Below are 17,858 nucleotides of genomic sequence, written 5' to 3' on the forward strand. Positions count from 1 at the left end.
ATGCATGTGTTTTTTTTAAGGAAGGGCGCCCCCACTTACCTGTTTAGGGGAGTCGTGGGAGTCTCAGCGGCACCTGCCTGGTTTAAAATACTTTCCAGCGTTTAATTCCATTGTCTTAAGGTGTGGGATGACTGACTCACCACCTGTTTTCTGTTTACTTCTCTTGTTTGAAAGTCTTACCTGTGCCCCTTTAGTTCCTTGATCCTTTTGAGTCCGAGGTGTAGGAGAAAGGATTTACACGTGTTAAGTCGAAAGGAAATTTCTCATAAAAAAAATACTGAAGGGACAATCACCTATGCCTTGAGTAATTGAAAAAGATGAGACTTTGAATATATCTTCGAATGAAAGTACTATTTTGATATATTTTTTGTTATCCTGCATACTGGAGATATTAATGGAAAAATATGAATCAAACGAGAGGTGCAACTTGTCCAATATTTATGTTACTTTTCAGGTCAAGTACGAAAACCTGGTAACAGGACGTACCCAGCTAGAGTCTCATCTCCACCTTCACCTGGCGGAACACCTGAACGCCGAGGTGAGTGTGTGTGTGTGTGTGTGTGTGTGTGTGTGTGTGTGTGTGTGTGTTGTAATGTAGAATACTGCCCATAGTGCCTAAGTGAAGAAGCTGTCCCTAGTCTGTGAAAGGAGCATTTAACTAAAGTACTTCTGTGTGAAGGGGAACGTGAGCAGCGAGGAACATAATGATGGCACGTACAGGAAGCGTTGAACGTCCCCCCCTCTCTCTCTCTCTCTCTCTCTCTCTCTCTCTCTCTCTCTCTCTCTCTCTCTCTCTCTCTCTCTCTCTCTCTCTCTCTCTCTCTCTCTCTCTCACACACACACACACACACACACACACACACACACACACAGATCAGCACTCGGTAAACATTTCGCGGGAGGTCAGTAATTCCGAGAGACTTAAATCATCTAAAGTTTTCTCAAGCCAAAGTGGATGTCATTATTGTTTTCCCTTCCTCTTTTTTTTTTTTCCCTCTGTATTCCTTTCGTTCTTCATTGTTCTGCCTCTCAACGCCACGACCTTGACAGCCTCCTACATGACTTGGCCCAGTGATATATGTCTGTAGGGGAGATACTATAGGACTGAAGGGAAAGCGAAACACGATAAGAGACGATAGATTGTTGTATTGACTTAAGATAGGCATTTGCTGGTGCCTGGTGGTCATAAAGGATACAAGAGAGAGATTTTCTGGTAGTTACAAGATAAAGCGACATCAGCTGTTGGTTACAAATGGTACAAGGGTGACATTTGCTAGTGGTTACAATTGATGGAACAGACATTTGATGGTGATTATAAGGCTTAAAAGAGAGACATTTGCTGGTCATAAGGGATTCAGTATTTTGTTTCCATAATTAGTGCATGTGGAAACCCGATTGTTCGTTCGTAATTTTTTTTCTAAGGCATTATTTTTGTGTTAAATTGAAATCATAGTGAGAGGGAAACAGGTACTCTCTTTAATCCACAGTTTCATTTTTCCTCAACAGATCGTACTCGGGACAGTGACGGACCTGGGGGTGGCCGTGGAGTGGCTTCGGTCCACCTTCCTGTACGTGCGGGTGCAGCACAACCCAAGCCACTATGGGCTGCCCAAAGACCTGCAGCAGACACAGCTCGAGGCCAGGCTGCAAGGTTAGGCATTGGCCCGTGTTCTGAGACGTTTTCGGCTCAAAAAATTAATTAATATTTCCTAAGGCCACAAGGGGAATTAGTCGGGGTCTCATGAGTGTTTTTCACATTTATGGTGTAGAGGCCTTGTCAGATTATCACTAGGCTCATAAAACTACCTATGCTAATACCTACAGCCTCTACGAAAGCCTTATCAAACGTGGGTGTGTTAGCAGCCCTGAAATGATTGAGTATATAGGCCTGGAATTCATGCTTATGCGCGGTAATTCAAACTTTCGCCCTTCTCCTCATGGGAAAAGAGCAGCTCTTGATATAGAACGCCAATGGCCTAATGATCATTAAGAGCTGCACCTTTCACTTTATCACGACGTACATGTGTGAAAATGTCTTGAAGCTAATTTGTCAGGTACAAACACTGTCTTCCTCTCGCGGTGAGTGTGTATGCTTGGCCTTGGTAATGCAGAGACGAAACCTTTCAAGATCTGCATTGCTTGTCTGTCTCTGTCTCTCTCTGTGTTCTCTATTTCTTCTGTCTCTGTCTGCTCATCTTTCGTGTTCAGTATTTCACTCACGCACTTGTTCCTTCAGTAGCATAATATATTTCGATCAACTGCTACTCGTCTATTTATTTATTTAACGTATGTATTATTTCATTGATTGTTTTTTGTTCTTAGTGACGGGACATTGTAAGGTTATGAGAGGTATTCGTGAGCTTCCTTTTTTTAGCTCCGAGAATTACCTTTGTGAACTCTTGGGGAAGGTGGTGATCAGGCCGTGGTGAATTACACACACACACACACACACACACACACACACACACACACACACACACACACACACACACACACACACACACACACACACCCCAAAACCTTGAAGTTCCAGGTGTGGGCAACCAAAGTCACGTTTTTTATTACCTTACAGAAAACGTTTCTCATCCCTTCGATAGCTCAGTTGGTAGAGCGGTGGACTGTAGTTGGAACATGAGCAGACATCCATAGGTCACTGGTTCGAATCCGGTTCGAAGGATACCTTTTCATCTGGTTAGGTTTTCTCAGCGGATATAAGGTGAGACTAAAGTGAGGAGCAGACACGGTCACCTGCTGGATAGTAAATGCTGAATATTTACCGGGAAATAGAAAATATATAGAGAAAATATTTTTCTTTAGTTATTCCTCATGAAAATACTTTATGCGGGAGATTACCTTATATAAACCTAATTTCACCGTGGAGGAGTATCCCATGTGGTCTAGTGGCTAGGATACCTGGCTTTCACCCAGGAGGCCCGGGTTCGATTCCCGGCATGGGAAGATATTTTGTTATTGATTCTTCTTCCATCACAGTCGTTTGTCACCATCAGTTTTGTAGAGCAAGACCATTATTGGACCTGTCCGCAGGGCGGCCGTCCAAGGTTTCATTCAGTTGTATGGTTTAGATGTGGCCTCCGTCTTGACCTATGGAAATGTTTTGGCCCTATCTCCGGCATGATTGCATATTGTTAACATGAAGAACAGGTATTTATTCATCTGTATGCAAAGTTAATCCAAAAATCTTACTTTGTTTGCTTTAATGTCTTCCTAGACAATATTTATTCCATAGCAAGAGTTAACCTTCTTTAGCTATTTTCAGCCCCTTGGTGGGGCCAATAATACTGTATGCGTGTCTTCACCATGTACGTGATGTTGTAGAGTGATCGGTAGGATGTTATGAAGCTGGGCAAGCTCCTGTGATGTACAGCAGCTGAGATTGTCCAGGAAAAAGAAAATTATGAAACGAGTAAAGTTCAGACGCATTATCTTGTATACTGCAGCGAGCGATGAATTTCCATGCGAGGTGCTGCTCACAAACTCGTTCGTGAGGGAGAACTGATTATCGGATACTATTTCTACCGAGTCTGTTAATGAGAAGGATCTTCATGAGAACAAACTATATGAAAAAAACTTTAGAAAAACCCTTTAGAAAAATGGATATGTGCCTGGTTTACTTTCGCTAAATTTTTTACCTTGAAACAGCTTAGCAAGTCCCGTGTGGTCTAGTGGCTAGGATACGCGGCTCTCACCCGCGAGGCCCGGGTTCGATTCCCGGCACGGGAAGAATTTTGCAATTGAAATGAAATACGAAATAATAATGTACGCTGTATCCGTAAATCAGTGAGAGTAGACGATGTGAAGTAGTGTTACTTGTTTTAAGTCAGAAAATGGTGTAACTGAAGCCCAGAGAATATATTTTGGTTTTACTTTTGAACCCTAGCATATGAGAATTTGTCATCTTGTTCATCTTGTGTCGTGTGAGCTTCCTCGACTTTAAAACAGAGGTCCACAGTTAATAGAAAGCTTTACTCCAACACCTGACAGCAATAGTTCGTACTTTCACATTATTTTGAAATATATTTATTGTATACGTATTAGTTTGAGTTTTGGAAATAAAGTATTGGGTAAATATACTACACAACATCAAGACAAACAACCAATTTCGATACTTCAATGCAATACATCTTTATTATAATATAGATTTTTTTCTTTTTTCCTTTGTTGTTAACGCAGAGTGTGCCTTCGATAGCTCAGTTGGTAGAGCGGTGGACTGTAGGGGAGATAGCAGCAGATATCCATAGGTCACTGGTTCGAATCCGGTTCGAAGGACATCACTTTTGTGAAGGGGGAATGCATCTTTTGGATCCCCAATACATTTTGTCCTGGAGTCTAACATACAATCTAATAACTCGTATAAGCCGCAGAGCTTGCATCGAGCAGTGTGACAGCTCAGGGAAGAGTTTTTGAACGATCGACTAGCGGACTTACCGTTAGGAATTAGTAAGTGTGTGTGTGTATGTGTAATAAATTCTAATATTAAATGATTTATTCGAAATAAAACAACCCGTGATGACAAAATATGCAAAGATGCGGGGATTAAACATATTCCTTACTTAATGCTAAGAAATATGTTGAAGGGCCATTGACTACTAACAGCAAAACAAACACCGAAAGTGAGCAACACGTGAATGAAAATTATAGTCACTCGAATTAAAGTTAGAATAATACAAATTAGCTAAAACACTACTGAAAGCAATTTATCCACGATAGACAACAAAATTCAAATCCAGTTGGTTTCACTTGGGATATTTTGAATCTCTTCATTGAGTTTGTTGGAGTTATTTACATTTATTTTTTGTGATTTAGAATTGCCTCGGTGATACAACTCATAAAAGTCATTTAAAACATTTAGAGTTGGATCACATAGGAATCAGGGTGATTAGTGAGCACGTTTACAAGCTTAGATGCTAACATGCCGTTCGGAAACTTGACGCTTGTAAAAGCACTAGAAAAAGAGCTAAAAAATATGTAAACTGGAATCGAGAGAAAACAGCTGGAGAGATATAAGTGGGCGAAAAAAAACCCAGTATTATTACTATTTATAGGAGCTGAATCCGCAAAGAGTTGTATCGAGTGACATGGGGTGGTGCGCACTAGTAAAACTTTCATGATGTATAATTTATAACTACGATTTTGTTCCTTCGTTGCATGGAAAATGTTCTGCCCCGAGTGAGGATCGAACTCACGACCTTGAGATTATGAGACTCACGCGCTGCCTACTGCGCCATCGAGGCCACGAATGTGTGTCAAGTTCACGTATTTCATATAGTTCTTTGTGTCATAACATGTTTAGTTGGTGCGTAATCACGTTGCACTCATTAACAGCAAAATTGTCATGGCCTTAATAACACGTCTACATATTTTACGTCACAGAAAAGATAGAAATCTTGGGCATGAAGCACCAAATTCTTTAAATCAGTCACGTTCTTCAATCCCATGTGGTCTAGTGGCTAGGATACCTGGCTTTCACCCAGGAGGCCCGGGTTCGATTCCCGGCATGGGAAGTTGTTTTTGTTGCTTGAAAGGGATTTGTGGGCAAACAGGAAAAAAATAATAATAATGGACTGTTACAGGTTCTTTAAGGTAATAGTTCCTGTTCACAATTTTTCTACTGTATAAGTAATAGAAGACAACGGATACTGTATTTTTATTTAGCACAGACTCCATAATCTTTAACCATTGTTTCATTCAATGAAGTAAAATAAAATTCATTACAAGCCACAAGCTGTAATCACTGTGGTTTAAGCAGATATTGAGATCAGAATCGTCAATTAAGTAACCGTGATCGACTTGCAGTGTCGCATGGATAGTTGTAAGACAGTTGTATAGAGTAACAGCTATATCTAGATGACGAATTGATAGTAATTGACGATGATTAGAGTAAAAGCAGTATAATATAACAAACTTAAAATTAATAGTAATATACCCCATGTCCTGTAAACCTGTTATCATGTCATACTCATGTATGGACCGGTACGTTAATTACCTCCTCCCGAAACCGATGGACATACAAGAAGCTCCCTCTTATTTCCCTCTAACTATCCGTCAAACCAAACCAAACTAATATTTTCATTAATTAACCGATTCCTCTCTATCTCTTCCTAGATCATGACTAACATAACTTAAACTCGTTGCAACGTGTCCTAACATGTTTTTATATTGTAACCATGCAGATTATATGTTTTATCTGCTTTATTTAACCGAACCCCAATTATCTAGTTCTGTACTGCTTGAACAAAACTTTGATCGCAGCGCACCCATTGTTATTTGGTGAAATACAAATAATTAAACGATTGTTTAATTTTTCCCAGTCTGGTACATCATTATCGCCTTATTATATGTCTTTCTTCGCAAGAGTTTCCTTGTATTTATTAATTGTGGTGTTACTAACTCGATGTGTTATTTTCGCTACAGCTGATCGTGAAGATCGATCAGTTGTCTGCTGGCGTTTTAAAGGCTTCCTTGCTTAATTACGCCTACAGTCAATTAATTTATGTCAACATGCAAAACGACGGATGAGAACGGGCAAAAGAACGCCGCCATCTGGTAGATGTTAGGAATGGCATTCCGTATTGTTACATAGAACTGATCCTTATTTGTTTTCACTATAAGACAACCGAGAGTTTGATTTATCAAATACTCTTCATGCGTATCTCCCGTGTGGTCTAGTGGCTAGGATACGCGGCTCTCACCCGCGAGGCCCGGGTTCGATTCCCGGCACGGGAAGTCATTTTGGCCTTTCACGCATTGTTTTGGGAAACAAAATATCTAATATTCTTCGAGTAACAGTAATTGAAAAAGTGTATAATTTATGAGAAGGAGATAACTTTACGTCAGCTTTTGCAATCCTTTAAAGCGACACGGTAGTGGGGAAATGTTTACAGTGCAGTGTTTGCGATGGTAGGGATCAAGTGGTGGCGACGAGAAACGCTGAAATACGTACTGGATGAAATGGTTGGGGATCAGGACGAAAACTATTATCTGAAGGGTGCCCCAGTAGATGAAGTGGTTAATTGTGGATGAAGGACTTTATAGTAATGATTTGCGGTGTGGCTTTTGCGTGATTTTGTAAGTGATGATTATCATTGGACCTTCTCGCATTTTGTAGTTGCTTGAAAATCCCTTTTTTAAGTATCAGATGAATAATTGTTTTGATCGTAACCTGCAATCCTACTTTTCGAGGCAACTTTACCAGAGTTTCTGGACGTACGTGAATCCATTTCCTTGACAACAATTTAAAGCATTGAGAGAGAGAGAGAGAGAGAGAGAGAGAGAGAGAGAGAGAGAGAGAGAGAGAGAGAGAGAAACGATACACCTGTACGTAGTACACCTCACTGTCTTTCCTATTCCCCACCTGCACCTCGCCACTAACCCACTTCCTCTTCGTACTATACCCTATACCCTTGATGGATTTTCTGCTGCTGCTGATGATATGAGGGGCTGTTTATCCTCGCGAGCTGTGGGCAGCCTGCCTCTCGATGCTGGAATTTTTTTTTTTTAGCGGTGATCGAATCCGTGGCGAGCTTTCTCTATAGCCCACTTCATTTTTGTTTCCTTCTTCCCTGGTGAGCCTGTGATTCTGATATTCTCGCTGATCACTTTTGGGGAGAGGGAAGCTACTGCCCTCTCCCGTGGAAGGTGGCGGCCTCTGTGCCTCACACAGCGATCGTTACAGGAAGCCGCCTTACTAACAGTATATTTGTCAGACACGTTTTGTTCTGCTTCCCGACAGTCTTCCGCACATTAATTATATCGGATGCTCAGAGTCAGCTGCGAGAGTTTTGAGTGAGCGGTTTCTCGCAGCGGCAAATTTAGGTGTTTGAAATTCGAATTAATGGTGTGGGCGCAAAACCAAACACAATGAAACATCAGTAGAGATTAGCTTAATGTGGATAACGATAATAAAATGATAATTCCTCGTCACAGCAGCTCCTTCGATAGCTCAGTTGGTAGAGCGGTGGACTGTAGTTGGAATTTGTAGCAGACATCCATAGGTCACTGGTTCGAATCCGGTTCGAAGGACAACGTTTTATATACATTTTCTTACCTCTTCCTTTTTTTTTCTTCCTGCTATGCCGCATTCCACCTCAAAACCACCAGATTAATATATTTGTATTGGACTTCTAAGGTGATTTTATTGCTATTTTAAATTGTACTCTTTTTTTTTGTAGAAAACTGAAAGGAAATTAAATGTGCAGTGACTGTCGGACTTGGTGAGGATTAATTGATTTCAATCCGTTATTAAAACATTATGTAATGCAGAAAAATTCATGTTCCAAAAGTAAATAAAAATATCCTGCCCCGAGTGAGGATCGAACTCACGACCTTGAGATTATGAGACTCACGCGCTGCCTACTGCGCCATCGAGGCTTGGAGATTGCGGATAAAGTTTCAAGAAATGTTGCAATCTATATTATTTTTTTGCTTTTTCATTGGTGGATGTTTAAAGCTGGAGAGGACATATTCATATATCGGTAATCAACCAGTAACATTCAATTCCACGCTCTCATCCTTTCAGCTGTCTAATTCGTTTCATTGTCAAGGCAAAGAAGAGTGAAAGGCGGCGATGCTCCGGCCACTGAGGTAATGGATGCAGATCGACTTGCTGCGTTTACGAAAAGTAGTTATTATAAAAGGTCTATTAATCGGAGGCAGTCACATATTCACAGCAAAACTGATAAGTCATTGAGTTCGTTTTTTTCGTTGATGCTTCATATGTCATAAAATTAATAAACCCAGCGTAAGCTAACTTTTTTCAGTGCTGCGCTTTGTTCGTTTTGTTTGTCGGCGTGAGAGTCAAAGGGGAATGTAGAGACTGAGTAGAAGCTGTAGACCCGAAAACTAGCATCATGGGAGACAATTAAAATTTTACCCGAAGGCTTACACGAAGACATAGTGCTCCAAGTTTATCAGTGGTTGCACTTGGTTGCCGAAAGAAGGCCCTGCCGAAGAAATGAAGAGGCCACACGAGGCTCCCACGGCATTACGCGAGGGCTTCCGAAGGTCAAGGCAGAATCAATAACGCACTTGATAATTTTGCGGTTTAATTAAGAATTCACGGCTTAGATAACAGGCTTTGCGTATGTACTCACTCCGGGGTGCTTCCTGGGCCACGGCGAGGTGCAGGGGAGGAGGACTTGCTCTGTTGAGACGTTCGGCACACGTGTTGCAGTCTCACTTAGTTCATTCGAGGACACTGCCAAGATGAAGCCCTCGTGATGCCCAAAGCCTGCACGATAACCAATGATTGACATGTATGGAAATGAAAAAAAAAGACGAAGACTAAACAAGTAGAGGGATTTAATAATTGTATAAGCTTCGAAATGTTTGAGAATCTAGGACAAGTTTAACTCTGTGAGTTATGAAGTATTCCGTTGGCTAAAACTATAACGCTCAATGTTTCTTTTTGTTCTTCTTCCCGTCTCTCTTGGTATTCTTGGTGAGTGTTATTTGTGTGTGTATGTGAAAGGGGGAGGGAGGAGTAATAGATAAGTGTAGGAAACATAATGCAGTCTTGGCGAACATTAGTGTGTAGGTGAGGTTATGTTAGGTTAGGTGAGGTTATGTTATGTTAGGTGAGGTGAGGTTAGGTTAGGTTAGGTTAGGTGAGGTTAGGTGAGGTTAGCTGAGGTTAGGTGAGGTTAGGTTAGGTGAGGTTAGGTTAGGTAAGGTAAGGTGAGGTTAGGTTAGGTTAGGTTAGGTGAGGTTAGCTGAGGTTAGGTGAGGTTAGGTTAGGTTAGGTGAGGTTGGCTGAGGTTAGGTGAGGTTAGGTTAGGTTAGGTGAGGTTGGCTGAGGTTAGGTGAGGTTAGGTTAGGTTAGGTTAGGTGAGGTTAGCTGAGGTTAGGTGAGGTTAGGTTAGGTTAGGTGAGGTTGGCTGAGGTTAGGTGAGGTTAGGTGAGGTTAGGTTAGGTTAGGTTAGGTAAGGTAAGGTGAGGTTAGGTTAGGTTAGGTGAGGTTAGGTTAGTTTAGACAAACGCATGGTGCCCGCTAGGAAGTCTGGAGAGACGAAGTGATTAGAGTTAACTATGTACACAATACCCATGCTGGTTCGTTTTCACCCTGGCAGAGATGTGCACGAAGGAGGTGAACGCCCTGGCACGTGCTGGGGTCATCCTGTTGGGGGAGATGGACATAAAACCCACGCTACCCGGCAGACTGATGGCACGGTACTGCGTCTCCTTTAGTACTATGAAGACCTTCCTGCAGGTGGGTGTTTGGGTGTGTGGAGGCAGGAAGGGTGTGCGTGTGTGTGTGTGGGGGGGGAGGGGTAGTGGTAGTTACTTATGTGGGAGGTAAAAGAAAATTTTAGTAATCTTAGGAGTTATTTTGTTTTGTGCCTTCCTCAATTTGCTTTTTATCTTATGAGTGTTGGTATTGTTTCCTTTTTCATTTTTTGTATATATTTTTTTTCTAGTTTCTTTAGTTTATCCGGTTTCTCAGTACCTTTATAAATAACTTCCCACGCCGTTGACATGTTCTTTTCCTTTCAAAATAGTTTTATACTGGGACCGTCAAAAGCATTTAGAGTCCTGGCTAAAATAAAGATATATAGGATGAGGCAGAGGAAGGGAAGAAAGAGGAGGAGTATCATCAGGAGCAGGAGAATGAAAGGAAGAGTGTAACTATCTTAAGCATCCTCGCACGCTGCTTGAGTACTCTTTATGCACGTGAATCAGCTGTCAAGAGCCTTTCTTTCAGCTGACGGGGCAGGAGAGTCTCAAGGACGTGGTGGAGATGGTGTCAGCCTGTCAGGAGTTTTACGACATCAAGGTGAGTCAGGTGGCAGGACAGGTGAGTCAGTTAATTCATAATGCAGGTGATATGTGAGTTGAGTTGGTCCAGGTATGAAGGAACACAGCACACTCATTTCTCACGTTCAGATGATTAGTTTCATAAGTTTGGGATAACACAGGTAGTCTAAGGGTGGTCAGGATGTAATGTTATTTAGATGTTGAAAGAAAGTTGTATACCTCTTCATGTATTACTCAGTTTATGATGGATGAGAAGGGCAGCAATATGTGACTGATACCACGTTCAACTAGGGATAATAATGCTAAGAAAAAAGGAGCACAAACATATACACTAACAACCACACCCCCTGCAAGAATAAAGGAAACTAGGAAGAAAAAAGTAGTATTAAAATGTGACTGATGTGGTAGAGGTATTATAGTGCATTGGTTAGGTGTGTTGCTGATTGTGTTGTGCTGCAGGTGCGTGTGGCGGAGAAGAGAGTGTTGAACGAGCTGAACAAGAGCCAGACCTCCGCTATCCGGTATCCCATCAAGGGCAAGATTAAGACCAGGGAACAGAAAGTTAACTGGTGAGTGTTTGAAGGTGTTGGTTGTTGGTGTTTTAGGTGAGGTGATCGAGGTCTGTGTCTACCTGTGTGTATCTAACTTGAAATCTTGTATATATATCATCACGATCATGGCTATTATTAGTGTCTGTGCTCAAAGATAAATTCTGTGTGATGAATGTTCAGTGTGTTGGAAATAATCGTTGGATATTTAATTGTGATACTATAACGATAATATCAGACATAGAAAACGGAACAAATGGATATTTGTGATATTATTTGTGAAAACAATTAAGACACTCACTACGACGTTTGAGAATAAGTGCATCGGAGATTATTGTTGAGGCTAACATTGCAATTGTTGACGGCCCTCGAGAGCGCTGCGCCAGCGGAGCAGGGCCTGAAACCTCATCAACGGTAAACGGAAAACGTTATACATAGGCTACATTCTTATCAACTGTACTCTTAACTGTTTCTATTAATCTGTGTCTGCCTATGTGTATCTAACCTGAAATCTTGAATAAATAACTGAAGAAATTGGTGGATACATACATTCTTATTGACTGTAATACTGACTGTTTCTATTTGTCTGTCTCTGCCTGTGTGTGTCTGACAAAGTTTGTACATATAACTGAAAACTGAGGCAAATACATAATGACTTACTAACTGCTTCTATTTGTCTGTGTCATCAGCTTGGTGCAGGCCACGCTGGGCAGTGACAACATCGTGGACCCGGGCTTGAGTCAGGAGGCCAGCAAGATATTCCGCACAGGACAGCGCCTCACCAAATGTAAGAAGTGTCGGTGCCCTGAATGGTGTCCCTCAGAGCCAGGGATGGAGTGAATACAAGAATTATGTATTCGAATACGAATACGAATACTTCAAATTCCAACGAATACGAATACCAATATACTGAAATGGTTTTAATTCGAATACAAATATGAATACTTCTTAAAAGTATTCATGAATACATTCATGAATACTTTTCATTGAAAATATATTCTCGACGTAACTGAGTGTAGAACTGTTCTCAAGTTATGCAACAGTAAAATGAGCTCATGAACACATTCAGCGTCCACACTGGCAAGTGGCAACTGAGTCAGACACTCAGACTCCAGCAGCGCTGCCACAGTCTGCGAACCCTGTGCCATACAGGACGATTACACATCCGCCCAGCAACTGATAATAAATTTTGAAGTATTCGTCAGATTATTCGCAGAATATGAATAATTTTCCCTTGTATTCGAATACGAATGAGAATACTTTGTTTCTATCAATATTTATTCGAATACGGTATTCGAGTGTATTCGAATATGAATACCGAATACGAATACTCCGTCCCTGCTCAGAGCCGTATGTAGGGAGAGTTTGGCCATGTGCTCCCCTGACTCTATCTCCCCTCTGTGTTTCTTATGTTGGCCTCCACCCAGCACTACTATACATAGGCCCCTCTCCTGTAATGCTGACTTGTGTCATGTCCCAGTGATGTGTGACGGAGCAAAGGAAGCAGCTCAAGGGCAAAAAAAATAATAATGAGAAGAAAAAGCCCGCTAAATACTGCCAGTATATATATATATATATATATATATATATATATATATTATATATATATATATATATATATATATATATATATATATATATATATATATATATATATATATATATATATATATATATATATATATATATATAAGAATTCAGGAAAGTGGCCAAAGAGGGGCGATAATGTTGAAGTATCTGCTGTGAGTTCCTTGCCTTAGCGTTTTCTTTGGATTGGCCTGATATAAAGCTTTATGGGAAACAAGCTCATTTTGCTAGTAGTCCGTCCTATATACTCCCATGAAATTGAAAAAAAAAAAAAATGTTGCTCATTTATATATATATTCTGCAAAAGATCTTACAAATTACATATGATAAATCAGTGCAGTGAAATGGGTAACAGCTGAAATATATAAGTAAGTGAGAATCCAGCAAAAGGGGAAGCACTAAAATAATGACGAAGGAAAGTGGACAGGTAAGCTGTATGTGTGTGTGTGTGTCATCAGAGTCTGCATCAGGAAGTAACGCTGACATCCAAGAAGAGAGAGAGAGAGAGAGAGAGAGAGAGAGAGAGAGAGAGAGAGAGAGAGAGAGAGAGAGAGAGCAATGGCCTCCTTTATAAGTTCAGTATCAATTCACAAATCTATTACATTTCCCCACAATGTTTGACACACACACACACACACACACACACACACACACACACACACACACACACACACACACACACACACACACACACACACACACACACACACACACACACACACACACACACACACACCTTTTTTGACACGTGAGAGTATTCATTGCACTCTTATTAGACTAGATGGAAGAGTCACGTGGAAAAGAGAGAGAGAGAGAGAGAGAGAGAGAGAGAGACTAGGTAACAAGATACAAGAGAGGTTAACCACTTTCTTTGCCTTGCCTTTACCGATCCGTCCTGAAGGGTTATAAGTCTCTCTCTCTCTCTCTCTCTCTCTGTGTGTTAGACTCGCGGTTTCATTTATTTTTTGTCACGGCAAAGAAGATAATACTTTAGAAAGATTATTTTTATTACTTTGGTTGTTATTTTGCACGAGATCATTTACTCAAGAGCATTCAGATAATATGATTAGCGGGGTTGTAAAGCACACTACTACTACTACTACTACTACTACTACTACTACTACTACTACTACGTCTACTACTTACTCACATTCCCTATACAATAACTTCTTCTTTCTTCATCTTCCTTTTCTTTTTCGTCTCCTCCTGTTTCTCTACTACTACTACTACTACTACTACTACTACTACTACTACTACTACTGCTACTTACTCACATTCCCTATACAATAACTTCTTTCTTTTTTTTCTTTTTTCTTCGTCTTCTTCCTCTTCCTTCTTTTCAATCCTCATCATCCTTCCAATACCTCAAGATTGCGTAAGGTCATGTCTGCATTGTGTCCGGCGCGGGATCGGGTTACTGGACTAGATAGACGCCCTGATAGTGAGACATCGCCTGACTGGTCCATAGGAGGCCTGTTTGTGAGGGTAGAAGGGGAGAGACTTTAGTGAAACTGCAATAACACAGTGAAAATATCCGTGGTGTTCATTAAGGGGAAGAGACTGTTTAATATCTCTTTGTCAGGTCGATTAGTTAGGGTTGTATTTAGGTTATTCATGCAGAAAGGTTTGATTTGTTTGTATAGGCTCGTATTCTTAAACATTTCGGGGTTTACACACACTCATTTGGTAAGGCTTTTGTAGAGGTTGTTGCGGGTATTTTCATGGGTAGTTTTATGAGTCCAGTCTAGATGTTGTTTATTTGTTTATTCATTTGTTTGTGTTGGTTTTGTGCTGTTCTGTTTTGCAAAGTGAATTATTTATACCTACTCTTTCCTTTTTTCTAATTTTTTCCCTTTCTCATTTTCTTTTTCTTTTCCTGTTTATCTCTAATTCTTATTCTTGTCTGTTTTGCTCTTGCTCTTCTTCGTCTTCTCCCCCTCGTTCTCGTTTTCCTCTTTCCTCCCGTATCTTCTTTTTTAGGCATTTTCTTTCCATTCTTCTTTCTTCTTCATCTTCTCATATCTGTTTTTCCGTCTCCTTCATCTTCTCATGTCTGTTTTTCCGTCTCTCTACACCACCGTCACCAGGCCTATCGTCTTCTCTTCCTCGTTATCGTTTTCCTCTTTCTTCCAATATCTTCTTTTTCAGGCATTTTCTTTCCATTCTTCTTTCTTCTTCATCTTCTCATATCTGTTTTTCCGTCTCCTTCATCTTCTCATACCTGTTTTTCCGTCTCTCTCCACCACCGTCACCAGGCCTATCTGAGTACGGGGCCTCAAGAACAGAGTACCAGCTGCACCTCAACACCCTGCTCCTGGCCAAGTGTTTCAGCTGCCGCCTCTGGGAAAACAGCCGCTTCGTCACCCGCCAGTTGGAGCGCATCGGACCTGCCTTCAGCCTGGCGTTCGTGCAGTCCAAGATCACCTCCTTCGCGGCCCTGGAAGCCACCTCGCCCCGGGACATTGAGTTGGTGGGTGTTTGGGGTTGTTTGGGTTCTTGGGTTAGGTTAAGTTAGTTGTAGCGGGGTTGGGGTAAGTGGGTTTGATAATATAGTATGTTTGTTTTCCTCTTCGTTTTCTTCTTGTTATTGTTGGTTTTGTTCTTGTTCTTGTTTTTCCTCTTCTTCGTCTCCTCTTTCGTTTTCTTCTTGCGGAGGCGTGGTTAATAAATGTATGTTTGTTTGTGCTCTTCATATTCTTCTTGTTCTTCGTCTTCTTTGTCTCCCTATTCATTTACTCCTCATCCTTCTCCTTTTCCTCGCCATCCTTCTGCCAAGCTGTTCCCCAAATTCCTCAATCTTCTTTCCCTCCCTCCTACTTAACCCTCCTCTTCTTCCTCCTCGTCCTCTGCCTCGTCCTCGTCCTCAGCCTCGTCCTTGTCTTCGGCCTTGTCCTCGTCCTCCTCCTCGCCCTCCTCGTCCTTCTCGTCCTTAGCTTCGTCCTCGGCCTCCTCCTCCTCCTCCTCCTTCCACCCCCGTCCTCATCCGTTCCATAGCCCCATATCTTTTCTTCCCTTTCTTCGTCAGATCCTCAACCGCCAGCCGCCTTTCGGGAACCGCATCCGTGACCAGGCGATGAAACTGCCCCGCTACGAGGTCACCGTGGAGCAGCTCAACCAGGTGTGCGAGAGAGAGAGAGAGAGAGAGAGAGAGAGAGAGAGAGAGAGAGAGAGAGAGAGAGAGAGAGAGAGAGTTTTGATAGCATTACGAAACAAGCTGGATATTTTTTTCTTTTGATAGGCCGGTAGTTTTTTTCTTCTTCACTCTGCCACGCATTTGTATACCTCCTCCTCCTCCTCCTCCTCTTCTCTTTCCTCCTCCTCCTCCTCCTCCTCTTCTTCTTTTTCCTTCTCCTCTTCCTTCTTTTCTTACTCAAACACACTCTCCTTTCTTCCTTCCTTTCCTTCTATATATATATCTCATGTCTCTCCTCCTCCTCCTCCTCCTTTTCTTACTCAAACACACTCTCCTTCCTTCCTTCCCTTTTATATATATCTCTCACATCTCTCCATACCACCTTTTTTTTCTTCCCTTCGTCAGGTGAGTCGCGAGAAAGCTGACCTGCGGGTGACGGTGCGGCTGGCCAACCTAGAGGCCCTGAAGGACGGCTCCACCACGCCTACGCACCACGCCTGCCGCCTCCTGCTGGGGGACGCCGATAACAAGGTCGTCCACCACCACAAGATAACGTTAGTGTCACCGTCATTACTACCACTACACTACAAGTATAATTAACCACAGCCACACTACTACCACTTATACTACCATTACGATTATGTATTAGGAACACATAGAGCCGATTTCACAGTCCAACACAGTGTCTTCGTAACAGCCCGAACCAAACTATAGAATCCCATACAATCCAAAACGGTGAGGTCTTGGATGCCACACTAAATACACAAGACTTTTCCTGTATAGTTTCGTTAAATTTGTGAACTTAGATATAAACACCAGACACTATACATGGAAATTTCGAAGCTTCTGGTATTGGTTTGGGAGCTTACTAACCAATCATGGGGAACTGTGAAACTGGCCCATAGATCATAAAGTACCAAAGTAGTAAAGTAAAAGGTATCAGGACACCTCTCCTCCCGAAATTGACCCCTCTTTCGGCCACCTCTTGGGATTCTTTTTAGGAGCAGCGAGTAGCGTTTTTTTTTTTTTTTATTGTTTCCTTTTTGTGTGTCCTTGAGCTGTCTCCTTTGTTGTAAAAAAAACAAAAAAAAACTTCCCTACTATTGCCATTTATATTACCACTACAACCACAACTAATACCACCCTGTTTAACACCTTTACCATACAAGCTTCAGTAACCATAACTTCACTACGCACTACCACAACTATCTCCCTATGGCACTTCTTATTTTCGTCTTTAAAAATTTACCAAAGAATCTATACAAAAGTCTTAGCGATATTCATACAATTGAGAATGACCAATAGCAATGACACCAATCTTTTGCCTTATACTTTTTTATCCTTGCGTGTGTTTGTGTGTGTGTTCGCAGGGATGTGGCTCTCAAGGCGCGTGGGTCCGTGAGTCGTGTGATCAACGTGTCAAGAGCCCAGACCGGAGACGCCCTGGAGATTAACTACATTTCGTTGACCTGGGGTGAGGGATGCTGTGTCTTGATGTATATTTTAATGCCCTTGCTCCTCTTACCACATTCACACATTTGGTCTCTACACACACACACACACACACACACACACACACACACACACACACACACACACACACACACACACAGGCCTACGTCTCTTACTTCTATATAACTTTACATGCATACATTTATTTTTATTTATTTACTTCACAGTCTCTTATTTTCTGATGTATTTTAATTTATGATGTAGATGTTTTTCCTCTCTTATCAAATTCGTACAGTTACATACGTCTATTTTTTTTTTACAACAAAGGAGACAGCTCAAGGGCACAAAAAAACGAAACTTATAAAAAA

At 41.5% G+C, this 17,858-nt stretch overlaps 1 protein-coding gene and 9 non-coding genes across 10 annotated transcripts in view; 8 read left to right on the top strand and 2 right to left on the bottom strand.

The window, feature by feature from the left end:
- Positions 1 to 17,858, top strand: part of LOC126999409 (uncharacterized) — a 66,195-nt gene that overhangs the window by 38,401 nt on the left and 9,936 nt on the right. Inside the window, exons 16-25 of the mRNA XM_050861991.1 lie at positions 455 to 538; positions 1,507 to 1,651; positions 10,086 to 10,225; positions 10,718 to 10,789; positions 11,230 to 11,339; positions 12,008 to 12,105; positions 15,161 to 15,375; positions 15,931 to 16,023; positions 16,444 to 16,592; positions 17,409 to 17,512. Of these exons, the coding sequence (XP_050717948.1) occupies positions 455 to 538; positions 1,507 to 1,651; positions 10,086 to 10,225; positions 10,718 to 10,789; positions 11,230 to 11,339; positions 12,008 to 12,105; positions 15,161 to 15,375; positions 15,931 to 16,023; positions 16,444 to 16,592; positions 17,409 to 17,512 (1,210 nt within the window). The remainder of the gene's footprint in view (positions 1 to 454; positions 539 to 1,506; positions 1,652 to 10,085; positions 10,226 to 10,717; positions 10,790 to 11,229; positions 11,340 to 12,007; positions 12,106 to 15,160; positions 15,376 to 15,930; positions 16,024 to 16,443; positions 16,593 to 17,408; positions 17,513 to 17,858) is intronic.
- On the top strand, positions 2,588 to 2,677 carry Trnay-gua (transfer RNA tyrosine (anticodon GUA)). The gene is given in 2 exon segments: positions 2,588 to 2,624; positions 2,642 to 2,677. It is a non-coding gene; the product is annotated as a tRNA-Tyr (tRNA).
- Positions 2,887 to 2,958, top strand: Trnae-uuc (transfer RNA glutamic acid (anticodon UUC)). The gene has a single exon. It is a non-coding gene; the product is annotated as a tRNA-Glu (tRNA).
- Trnae-cuc (transfer RNA glutamic acid (anticodon CUC)) lies at positions 3,670 to 3,741 on the top strand. Its single transcript has one exon. It is a non-coding gene; the product is annotated as a tRNA-Glu (tRNA).
- Trnay-gua (transfer RNA tyrosine (anticodon GUA)) lies at positions 4,198 to 4,287 on the top strand. The gene is given in 2 exon segments: positions 4,198 to 4,234; positions 4,252 to 4,287. It is a non-coding gene; the product is annotated as a tRNA-Tyr (tRNA).
- Positions 5,180 to 5,252, bottom strand: Trnam-cau (transfer RNA methionine (anticodon CAU)). The gene has a single exon. It is a non-coding gene; the product is annotated as a tRNA-Met (tRNA).
- Trnae-uuc (transfer RNA glutamic acid (anticodon UUC)) lies at positions 5,451 to 5,522 on the top strand. Its single transcript has one exon. It is a non-coding gene; the product is annotated as a tRNA-Glu (tRNA).
- Trnae-cuc (transfer RNA glutamic acid (anticodon CUC)) lies at positions 6,673 to 6,744 on the top strand. Its single transcript has one exon. It is a non-coding gene; the product is annotated as a tRNA-Glu (tRNA).
- Trnay-gua (transfer RNA tyrosine (anticodon GUA)) lies at positions 7,950 to 8,040 on the top strand. The gene is given in 2 exon segments: positions 7,950 to 7,986; positions 8,005 to 8,040. It is a non-coding gene; the product is annotated as a tRNA-Tyr (tRNA).
- Positions 8,316 to 8,388, bottom strand: Trnam-cau (transfer RNA methionine (anticodon CAU)). The gene has a single exon. It is a non-coding gene; the product is annotated as a tRNA-Met (tRNA).

This window comes from Eriocheir sinensis, chromosome 16 (assembly GCF_024679095.1).
Source record: "Eriocheir sinensis breed Jianghai 21 chromosome 16, ASM2467909v1, whole genome shotgun sequence".
In the NCBI taxonomy this organism is placed as follows: domain Eukaryota; kingdom Metazoa; phylum Arthropoda; class Malacostraca; order Decapoda; family Varunidae; genus Eriocheir; species Eriocheir sinensis.